Source organism: Cygnus olor, chromosome 3, assembly GCF_009769625.2.
Source record: "Cygnus olor isolate bCygOlo1 chromosome 3, bCygOlo1.pri.v2, whole genome shotgun sequence".
NCBI lineage: Eukaryota > Metazoa > Chordata > Aves > Anseriformes > Anatidae > Cygnus > Cygnus olor.
The window spans coordinates 67,831,142-67,843,145 of record NC_049171.1 but is presented as its reverse complement, the minus strand read 5'-3'; the positions used below and the strand labels follow the sequence as shown (position 1 = coordinate 67,843,145).

Genomic DNA, 12,004 nt, shown 5'->3' with positions numbered 1-12,004 from the left:
TTAAAATATAGGCACTTCTTGGTGAACAGAAACTGAAGACAAACAACAACTGTATTCAAGGACACTGTACCTCTAGTTCCTGCACTTTTTTCTCCATTGCTGTTTTATCCAACACGTCAAACTTGGTGATCACATTTCTGAAGTTCTTGTTAGTAGCTCCGTACCAATTTGTGTAAGCACTAAAAGCCAGTTCTGATTCCTCCATACTACGTATCTCTTCTTCCAGAAACTTTATTTGTTCCTTCAAACAGGAATGGAGGTTAGGGAAAGAAATGAGAAACACCTTGATGTTTATCATAGCTATTGGTTAGAGAGAGCAATTAATTGCCACTTATCAATAAAACCTGATATACTAAGATTAAATATGTAGTTTTTGAGTCCTTTCATACCTAACGGATAATTCTTACCGGGGTCTTGTCAGAGCGTACATACAACAATCACTAATGTTAAAACTGAGTTAATGCTAAGCATTGAAAAGGGACTTATATTTTGCAATTTGTATAGTGACTTGTGATGATGTTACTATGAAGCTCTTTCTACCTAAAGTGACCTGAACACTGTACCTTATCCATTCATTTTTGCCCACACCTATATATATGTATATATATGTATGTATATATAGATATGTATATGTAATGGTAACCTGAAAACATTTCTCTAGTAGTAATTCAGCCTTCAAATCTGCTGAATTCTGAATTTCTCTCCTGAAGCTGACAAAAAAGGTAGTAACAACATCTGATCAATGCTGAATATTTTTGAAAGAGCTTCAACCTGATTATTGTTCTCTAATGCATTTAGACCAATGAAATCTATGTGTATGTGTGGATGTTTATACCTATATAGTTATATATATGTGTATTTATATTTACATAGTTGTATAAACTCACAGATATGTATGTGAACATTGTATTATGGAATCTACAGTAATGAATAAAATTTGGTAAAATCTAATTAAGAAAGTCTATCTATACTTGTTTCTCAACTGACTATTTATAATTTTATAATGAATACTTGAACCCAGGAGTTGGACTCAATGATCTTTGTGGGTCCCTTCCAACTTAGGATATTCTATGATTCTATGAATCTATAAATTAATTACTTAATCATTACTTACCAAGACATGAAGAAGAAGAGTTTGATATCGAGATGTAAGCTGTGTAGCCTGGCTTCCCATTCTGCTTGTAGTGAGACATTCCTCTAGTATTTGCTGAGCTAATATCCCAACTTCCTCCACATCATCTTTGTAGATTGTAACTTCTTCATGCCACTTCTATGACAAAAGACATTACCCATCTTGTATGACTAATTCAAACAACTTAAACACAACAGGAATTTAGTTGTAATGGTTAGGAAACCATTGAAAGGAAAACAAATACATGGTTATAAACATTGAGTTAAAACAGGAAAATTAATCAGAATCTGATGAAGGTTAACTGAATGAACATACTGGATGTTTTGCCCCCCACTACTCTGCCCTGGTGTAGCTCCATTTGGAGTACTGGATCTAGGTCTGGGGCTCCCCAGCACAAGAAAGATGTGGACCTGTTAGAGTGTGTGCAAAGGAGGGACACAAAGTTGATGAGAGGGCTGGGGCACCTCTCCTGTGAAGAATGGCCGAGAGAGCTGGGGATGTTCAGCCTGGAGAAGAGAAAGCTCCAGGCACACCTCATTGCAGCTCTTCAGTACTTAAAGAAGGCTTATAAAAAAGATGGAGAGTGATTTTTTACATGGGCAAATAATGAGAAGAAGAATGGTTTTAAGCTAAAAGAGGGGAGGTTTAGATTAGATGTTAGGAGGAAGTAAATTATTTATTCAGAGAGTGGTGAAGCACTGGAACAGGTTGCCTAGAGAAGTTGTGGATGCCACATCCCTGGAAGTGCCCAAGGTCAGATTGGATGGACAACTTGATCTATTGGGTAGAACCCATGCCCTTGGCAGTGGGGTTGGAACTAGATGATCTTTAAGGTCCCTTTCAACCTGAACCATTCTGTGATGTATTTTATGTTTTTACAATATTAAACGGACTGAATTTTATTACAATAGACTTAGTACTTTTTTATGAATAATAATAGAAATGCAGGCTGGAATTCCTACACATTTCTTTTTCTGTTGCCCAAATTCTAAAAGAGACCATAAAATATAACCTTGGATCTTTACAAATGCGCTTCCTTTGTTTCCTCAGAACCATGCCTTCCCCTTCTAGTGACTAAGGAAAACTACTACATCAACACAGCAGAGACTTCACAACACAGCTTATAACATTTTATTTTGTTACTAAATTAACTCTTTCCCGCTCCAGAACCTCAGTAATGTCTTTTCATTCCACAGAGCACAGGAATTCCAGATCTTCCTTATAAGATTTCAACGTTGGTATAACCACTGTTTTATAAGTAGAACGGGAAATCTGGACCCAGAAGGCACAAAACTCTCTTGGATACATCATTCTGAGTGCCTACATTCAGATGATTGCAATGATTCCTGACATTTTCACACTAGGCACTGATGTGGAAAGCTCACATTCCTTATTTATGTAACTCCTTAACTATATTCTTTACCTTCATTTGTTGAAGCTGCATCTCCTTTGTTGCTCTACCAGACTGCCTCCCAGTCCTGACAGCAACTTTCTCCTCCAGATCTGTTAGCCAGTCATTAACCTTCTGAAATTTTTTCTCCATTAACCTCAGCCTGCTCACAGTGGCATTTAATTGGCTTCTTGCTTCAGAAAGCCTGTGCTGATAAACTTGCCAATCTTGCCGTACAGATTCCAGGGCTCTGTCTTCTATCTGGGGCATACCCCAGGGAATCACCTCCTCTCTGGCATGAACAGCAGCATTCAGTAAGGCTTGTCCTTCTGCACAGTGGATCTGCAGCTCCTGTGAAGGCAGAGTTATGGATAAATACCCTACATCAGCAGTTTTTACTACACATGGCAAATGAAGTCCTGGTTCTACTTCAGACAAAAGCAGTTATCTATCCATTTCCTTTAGGTATCTATGGTTGAACACACATTACACTATCTCTAAGAAGACCTTGCTGACATGCTCACTTACAAAGCAAATCCACTATCATTATTATTGACAAGAGAGTTGTAGAAAAATATTGACAAAATTTACATTAAATTCCTTCCCCTCCTAGCCTTATAATGAGCTCTGAAACAGTAGCTGCCTGAGCTGTCATGGGAGCCTGCAACCCATTCAGCACAACCTTAAGCTCAAAATTTTCCAGCTGTAGCAAACACACTGTGAGACTGTTTCTAAAATTAAATTTGTTTAAAAGCAAGGAACAAGATGATGCTTCATTTTATTTATTTATTTTTAATTAACATGCCTAATTATTTCTATGTATGTTTGATACATAATCCCAAAATAATTCTTGATACCTTCTTCTGGATATATGTTCTTTTTTTTTTTTTTTTTTTCCATGTTTATTAGAACTTCATTAGAAAGTATGAAAGTATGCAGGGAATCAATCAGATGAGGAAACCTAATCAGGAAATGATCTGACCAAAATACAGTTATATGTCTTCTTGGTTTGTATTTGAAATATATACTAAGATTTTCAAACTGGATTCAGATTTTCTAAACTCTTAATATTAAGGTTTATATACACAGACACTGATCGCACAAAGATTTTCTCAGTATCATGAATAAAGTAATAAATATTTCATAACATGGAAACTCAAGCACAGCCCTTTTCCTAGTTCAGCAACAAGCCTGAAAATATATTTAGTCATTTTAAGATTATAACTGGGAGATTACTGCAGTACTTTAGGTTCACCTTTCATTATCACCTGGGGGATTCAGCGAGAATCCTCCCACGTCACCATGTGAGGCAGTCTACATGACTGGAACAACTTAAAGGTAGGTAAGTAAGTATTGGACTGTAAGCAATAAAAGGTGAAAACTTAATGAAAAGAATACTTCTGATATTCTATGAAACACAGGGAAAAGAGGTAGTTTCCTCACTATATGCTAACATCTAAAATAAACTCAGTACTTGCAAGAAACCGGCATTAGTATGGCAGAAGAATTCATTCAAGTCCTGATGCTTCTTTCTGGAAAAAAGCATTAATGTTCCCACAGACTTTACTGGAACTACTTTTAAGCAGTGTATTACTTAGATATAACATGTTTCTAAGCTGCTCTTGAGCCAAACAGAGAAGTATTTTTTTGTCCAGCAATTAATATTATTCTGTTATTTTACAAGTAGAATTTATTTATTATTTTAGTTAGGGTGTTACACATACTGTACCTGTAAGTCTCGGAGTGTTGCCTCCTGTTTCTGGGCATCACCTTCGAGATGTGATAAGCAGTCAAGTTTTTCCTGTTCCTTCTCCAGCCATATTTCAAATGTCTTCAGGTGTCTTTGGTACTCCTGATGTAAGTTAAGCAATCCTTCGGCTTTTGTTACTGCTTCCTGTTTGTTAAAATGTTTATACATAAGTGTATCATTAAACCAAGAAAACATAAATCCAGTACTGAGATCATAGTTTGTGTCTGATGCTGAGCTTTCCTAGAATTCAAGACTAATTGGATTCTGAGGATGGTTTAATTGATTATGAGGAAAGAGGGCTCAAATGTGGAGATAGAGATAATTATCCTTAACAATTATTCTCCTAAGTTTGTGAATTCTGGGATTTGAAATTCTGATCTGCGTTTAATTTTAAATAAAACCTCAGTTTGTAACAACAAAAGATCTGCTTATTTCTTATACCAATTTAAATTGTTTACTGAAGTTATTGATGAGAATATAAGCTTAGGATTTTTTCTTACATTATTATTATTATTATTATTATTATTATTATTATTATGCTAGTAGAATAATAGTCTCCTAAGAGTATCTAATATCTTCAGGTTTGAAGACTATCCCAGTCCTTTGTGGGCAATTCCTACAGAATGCACTAAGAATAGAACAGCAGGTTGTCCATGTATGTGGGTGAGCAAACAATTTCACAACTCAGCACTAAAATATTACCGTATCTGGAGTACGGAAAGAAATGCATCCTGCATCAGCACAAGACTGATCTTTCCATTGGCAAGAAAATTATACTACATGTAATTCAGACCTTGGAGGAACTGAAGGGAGCAGGGAGGAAAATTCATATGAAGGTAACAGAGGCTGTGTTCCAGGGCAGCAGGCTACACAATAAGAAAAATGCTTTCACAAAAAACAAGTGTGAATCTATAGTCTGCTTTATCTATTCCTAACAGTTCAGGGCAGTGGGAGAAAGAGTACAGCTGTCCATTTTTAAATGTCTTGTCCTCACAGGGAACAGTGGGATACTGGGAAGAGGGAAAGAGTGACTAATTCTCTTGCCTTTTACCAGTGGCTGCAGGGAATTTCAGGTCTTAGTCTGCTCTGGTTTGGACCACAAACACTTGCAGAATTTTGCCGGGTTTTTCACCTGGCCAAAGGATTATTAAATGGAGAAGATTTCAAGTGAGCAACTCAAGGCATACATTTCATTAGTTGCCAAACTGGTATTTTCCCCTGATTTTTCTACTCTCCAGCTAGTGCCTTTGAACAACTTCCTAAGGGTTAAGTGTAGTCTAGACAGTTAACATTATCACCACAGCTGGGAGTGGGGAAGACCAGAAGTCACCCAGGGTATTAGGTGGAAAGAGAAAGATGGTATGTTTATCATTATATTAGGAAAGACATATAGAGCTCTCGCCCCTATGAACAACCAACTGTTTCTCATTGTTCCCCTACTGTTAATCAAGCTTTTTCCATACAATTAGTCAATACAGGCATTCTGTACAGCTTTCTGCAAGAGCAAAAGCTGCAGGAAAAGGTAAAGTTTAGAGAATCCCCATGCTAACAGGAATACTAGGTATCCACTTATGTTTCCTGGGACATCACTCATCTCTCTGGCAAGCCTGAGCTCATTCTGAGGAGGTCCAGGGAAGACAGTACAATGCATTCTTTGTAGTTGTGGAAGGGAGTACCACAAAACAGGCAATCACTTATGCATCAGAAAAATTGAATTTTGGCCCTTTTCACAAGAAAAAGACATCCTTGAGACAACAAAACGCAGTCTTACTACCCTGGTGTCATGAAGAAAAGTGATATATCTGATGATACATTTGGTATGGTTTAATCAGCACAGAAAAAAAAATGGGTTAACTGGAGGTAACCACCTAGCCTTACTACATGTACAACCAAGTCTTTTATTACTTCTTCTATATTGTACTTTATGCCCTAATCTTTTCAAGATTTACCATATTAACACTTTCCAGTAAATGTAGTACTTACTAGAACAGAGCAGAATATCCCAAGTTGCCCCAAGGATGATCAAGTCCAAGTCCTACTGGGTCTTTCAACATTAGAGTCTATTTACTTGCTAATAAGGTTTGTGTTGAGCAGCAAGATCCTATAATTGTCAACCATTTTTGATTTACCTGCTCATATGGTTACATTTATTGCAAAACCTACATTTATGCAAACCACAGATATTCAGAGGTGCTTCCAAATTTTCAGTCACAACGAATAAAGTCATATCTTCACTGAAGTCAGCTAGACTTTTGGCATGGAATTCCTTGACCTATTTACTGGATTTTTTTTTTATTTTTTTCCAGATTCAGATCTTCAGAAACTTTTTGAAAATATCTAGAGCTCAGTGGTACAAAAAGATAGATTGATAAAGCACCTTGATAACTTTCTGTCACATACATTAACCTACAGCTTCCCCCAGACTTTTACTCTTCATTTAACTCCAATAAAATAAATAAATAAATAAATAAATAAATAAATAAGAAAAGAATTCCTCTGCTTCTTTGTGGACAACAAAATGTAATGGAATTCTATAAAGAAAAACTGTACCCTCGTTCTATCTTTGAGCAACTTGTACCGCTCCTGAAGGTCCTGGAGTTCAAGCTGAGTGACATAGTGCTCAGCCATTCCACTGCCTTTTAATTCAATTGTCTCCAATAGGCTGCTGTGACTCAACACCTCTTCATTGAGTAGCTGCAAAACAGCAAGATAATTTATGAATAAGCAGCATTAAAACAAACCACAGATTAATCAGACTTTTATTGCTTGTAAGGTGATATGCGTTTGTTGCTAGTTTGTTGTAAAGCAAACGCACCTTTGCTTTGTTGAGGGCAGTGTTTTTTTCCCTCAATTCAGCATATTGTCTTTCAGAAGCATTCATGCTTGCTTCTACTTTATCCATCCAGCTGGTAAACTGGCAAACATCATCCTGGTAACTTGTCCATTTGGAGAGAGCTCCTTCCAGTTGACTGCAATTTAAGAATACACATTTGTTGTGATACTGGAGTTTCAGGTTCTCATGCTATTTGAGTCACTCTAGACTATATTTATAAGACTTATATCACAACCTAAACAGACAGCCATTAAAACCCTACAGGTTTTAACTAGTAGCATTGATTGTCCAATAAAGAGAAATGAAGATTTCAAACTTGGAAGTTTAAAGAGGTCTGTTAAATTGATGTAGCTAGCTGATGTGTGCAAATTTTAGTAAATAAAATAACAGTAAGAATAAGATCCAGAATCAGAAATTTTCTGCCACTGCATTCTAATATTTGTTTGATTGTTTTAAATCACAATGTTTCAACTATTTATGCTCCACCATAGAAGGCTGCATTTTTTTCCCCTGAATTTCTTTATTCTATCACTTTAAGCATCACTACTTTGAGCATCTTTATTGGATATTGTAATTATGGTACCTCCTGTGAAATGCTAACAAGTGGAAAAACAGACAGAACCTTGACAGAACAACCATTACTGTCCGTGTGAAGATCTTATCATTTCTGAGAACATTTCAAGGCATTGAGTGCAACTCAAAATAAAATTTACAAAACAATTATGAACATGCAATCCATTTTTAAGAGTATACTGACAATAAGTGTTAATAAAGTTTAGTTCCTCACTGTCTCCTCCCCTTTTTCCATTTCAAACTAATAGGTCATTAAAGGCTTCTAAACCTGCAATGTTAGGCACATGCAGTCATTTTATATAAATTTGACTCCTGAATTAATAAAACTCTGTGAATGAACTTTTCCAAAAATTTGTCTAAAAATTCAACTATCAAGCATCATTGTGCACCTCATACCCTTTTTACCTCTTGCACTGGATGCAAGCAGACAGAAGAGAAGCCCAGTTGTCCTTCAGGGTATGCAACTGCCGTTCAATCACTTGTACTCCCTCCAAGGAAGTATTCTGCAGAACAGATTCTCCTCTTGTCAGAACCATTTTCATTTGGATTTCTTTTTCTTGTTTCACTGTTAGCAGTCCCTAAAATGTGAGAAGATATTGTTCCATTTTTATCATTATTTGGGCATGAATATGCTAACTAGATTCACTGGAAAATTAGCTAATCAAATTTAGCAGCTTGTAGAAACAGTCAGTTAGAAGAGGGACAGTGGTTTTCATGGCTGGGCTTCAAAGGAACAGGTATGTTTCAAAGGGTAGGTTTAGGTTATTAAAAAAATAAATTTAGTTGACAGGGAAGCTTTCATGGAATCTATGCAGGTACTTGCAGTGTGTGAGCCAAAGTATAGAGGACACATTCTGAAGGGAACGCCATTTAGATGGAAAATGGGAGGATTTACTCAGAAAGAAAACAAGATATGATGAAAAAGCTCTTCTACAGAGCTTCTACAATTCTAGGATCTATCTGCAACACAAATATAATAACATAGAAACTCAGTAGACTATCTATCAACAATGGCAGCTTTGAGACCAGCTCCTAGAGCTGTGCAATTGCAAACTAAGAGCTTCTAGCACTGTGTAAAACCATGGAAACCCTGAAAGCATGAATGTGAAACACTCAATGAACAAAAGACAAAAAATGATTTTAGTATTTTGCTACAATTTCTTGCTTTTTGTGGTATCCTTATAATTTGGAGCGCTTGCCTCAGATTTTGAGCTGTAGCCAAAATATGGACATCAAAGTATTATTTTTTGAGCACTGCCCTTTAATATATTCTGGGCAGTGATATTAATAGAATATAGGTCTGTTTACATACCTCTAGCTTTAACATCCGGCTGTCCAGAACATTCTTGTCAGCGGTGGGATGACAGTAGGACTCCAGCATGTGAACTGCATCAGCCACCCAGTCTTGGAGGTCTTTGATACTGTGAGAGAACTGCTGGTGCTCTGCTACGACCCTATCCATTCTGGAAACCTTCTCCTGCAATTCATATTGCAATTAGTATCAGTAGCTAGTCAAAGGACTGTTTATTTCCCATACGTATTCAAGGATGTTAGAACAAATTTCATAAACTGTACACAGCAATTCTCTTCATACACAAGTACACAATAACAAGTACACTTAGTTGAACATGGAATGAAATTTGAACATGGGATGAATTTTGAACACAAAATCACACTAGTTTTCCAATCATAATATAGGAATGAAAATTTCAGAAATGCCCTCTTTTGTTTTATAAATCTAAATTTTTATCTCTTTGTTTCCTCTTACACAAAGTAAATGAGTTTATTTTCCATTTTTTATTAAGCATCATATCTAACTAATTACATTTCAGTGTTTCATCTGAAGATAACTTGTGAAATCTGTCAATACACAAGACAAATTGAAGCATATGAAGTTATGCTACTAGAGCAACACTATTTCATTGATATTGGAATAGAAAAACGTTTTCCTCAGTAACTTCAGCTGGTTCCCAGAACCAGAAGAACAGCTCCCACCTATTCTTCTGAAGAATCACTGACACTCACTCATATCAAAAATACATACTCGTTACACTGCTACAAGGCCCAAGATTAACAGGAGTACTTAACAGAGTGTGTTTCACATGGCAACAGAAAATTAAAATCAAGCCATTGAAACGGGCTCAGGAAGATATGGTGATCTACCTCAAACATTCACAGCAAACCAAAGAACTTCATGATTTCCTTCATTGACTGGACCATATTTATCCTCTTCCTCAGACCTCATCCTCTTATCCTGAAATCTTCTACAAGTTCTGTCCACATAAGCCAATGTTAGAAACTTAAGCTTCTTTTCAGTTCATCTTTTCAGTATATCATATAGCTCTAAATATTCTTTATACTTTTACTTCCACAGAAAGTTATAAGGAAAATAAATAAATAAATAAATACATAAATAAAAAAACACAGCAATTACTCTAACAAATACTTTATGTGTTGAATTGCTAACCCATAACACACTTCCAAAATCCTTAATTATTCTTATTACTGTAGTAACTACGAGCCTAATTCAATACCAAGCCTCCTTCATAACTGGCACTTTATGAAAAATGACAGTCCTGATTCAAAGACCTTCTAATCTGCATAAACAATAGAGGTAGTAAGAGTATCAAATGATGAAATATACCACTCAGCAAAACAGTTAGGTTAAACTGTCCATTCCTAGCTTGATACTTTAGAGTTTGACCAATATCTCTCACTGAACCTTCAAAAGCAGCTTCATAGGTAACACTTTTAAAATAATGTTGAAGAACAATCTATTGGTTTTAGACAAAAATACTTACAATGCAAATAATTAGTCATCTTTATAGAATACAATTACATAATAAAATTTCCATATAATGACTTGGCATTTTCTTAAAAACAAAAACAAACAAACAAACAAACAAACACCAAAACCCAGCTCCCCTAGCCCTAGATTTTGAAAAATACGTATTTTTTTGTTTGTTTGATTGTTTGTTTTCTGGTGCCACTTATTACTAATCTAAAATGTCTTGAATGTTTGAAAAAAATCAAAATCACATCACAAGCACCTTGTCAGGACAAAACTGTTGATAATCAGGAGGGTGTTTTTTTTAATTACTTTAAAATAAAATTAAATAAATAAATAATCACAATTCTATTTTGTTGACAGCCCGTGAAATTATACAGGTCCCTATTTCTCATTCTTTAAAGCCAGTGCAAGCTCAGACATACCACAGAGCAGATGAGCAAGACAGCTATAGTGTTTCACATTTCAATCTTTCTTTTCCTCCACAAACATCAAAGGAACAGCTTAAAAGCACATACACTGGGTGCATTACCTTTGTCAGATTGCTTAGAGTAAGGTATTGAGAAGACAACTGAGACACTCTGCGCATAAAGCTTTTGCTGACAGCTTGCTCTTCCCACAGCTGCTGAGCTTTCTCTTTAAGCCTGTTGAGCTGATGCTCGTGGCAGCTTATTTCCTCAAGGACAGACTGTAAAGCACAAGCACGTTAATATTACGAGTGGGTGCAACGAAGCAGCCAACAGAGAGCAGCTTGAAGGCCCCATGAAATATAGAAATGACAAATGGCACATGTACTGTGAAAGGCACACCATACAGCTATAGCAATGAAGCAGCATGTCATAAGAAATTTGGAGATGTGAACTCTGATGGAACAGGACCATCAACAGCAACCCCTGAAACTAGTTCTCATCTTATTTAGAGTTTAGGATGCCAGAATGATCATGATCTTGTAAAGCATCAATGAGGCCAGCAGGATGAGAGTGGAAAAGCTGGTTCTGTTAAAAGGTTTGTAAGAAGTCACCTGCAACTTTTGGTGCTCTCTCCTCTTGGAAGGAAGATCATGGAGCCTACTGCTACTTCCCTGTACCATCTTCTCAGTTGTGCTTAGCCACTCTGCTAGAGGCTCAGCAGTTGCTTCAAAGTCCTTCATCTGGATCTTTAAGTTCTGGGAACACATGTAATATACAAATTTATAAAGTCCCCCTGCAATGGGTATAGCTGTAATGTACAACCCACAGATAAGTACACACAAAGTACACACAAAGTACACACACACTATTGAAGCCAAACACTACCGCAGCTGTTCAAAATAAATGTCACTGGCTCTGCCCCTGCCCATACCACAGATAGATACTGCAAGAAAAGTCTGAGAGAGCATTTCTTCAAAAAACAAAACACAGGCAACAATGCAGTATGTCTATACAGTTGAGAGAATGAAGCAAATTTTCTCTGAATTGAAAGCTTTACAGATTATATGAGCTTTGACTCAATATAAGTGTATCTCACATAGTAAAGAGAGTCTAAATCAAGGTTACTTT

The 12,004-nt window shown here is 36.4% G+C and overlaps 1 protein-coding gene across 28 annotated transcripts in view; it reads right to left on the bottom strand.

Annotated features, from left to right (window-relative positions):
* Window positions 1–12,004, bottom strand: part of SYNE1 (spectrin repeat containing nuclear envelope protein 1) — a 302,466-nt gene that overhangs the window by 142,618 nt on the left and 147,844 nt on the right. For 25 of the 28 annotated variants that reach the window (XM_040553823.1, XM_040553826.1, XM_040553827.1 and 22 more), the window contains 10 exons: window positions 11,488–11,631; window positions 10,999–11,154; window positions 8,991–9,155; window positions 8,084–8,256; window positions 7,088–7,241; window positions 6,823–6,966; window positions 4,252–4,416; window positions 2,556–2,873; window positions 1,115–1,270; window positions 71–241 (listed from right to left, as the gene is read on the bottom strand). In XM_040553823.1, the coding sequence (XP_040409757.1) occupies window positions 71–241; window positions 1,115–1,270; window positions 2,556–2,873; window positions 4,252–4,416; window positions 6,823–6,966; window positions 7,088–7,241; window positions 8,084–8,256; window positions 8,991–9,155; window positions 10,999–11,154; window positions 11,488–11,631 (1,746 nt within the window). The remainder of the gene's footprint in view (window positions 1–70; window positions 242–1,114; window positions 1,271–2,555; window positions 2,874–4,251; window positions 4,417–6,822; window positions 6,967–7,087; window positions 7,242–8,083; window positions 8,257–8,990; window positions 9,156–10,998; window positions 11,155–11,487; window positions 11,632–12,004) is intronic. The other 3 variants (XM_040553841.1, XM_040553840.1, XM_040553844.1) reach the window with 1 other exon arrangement.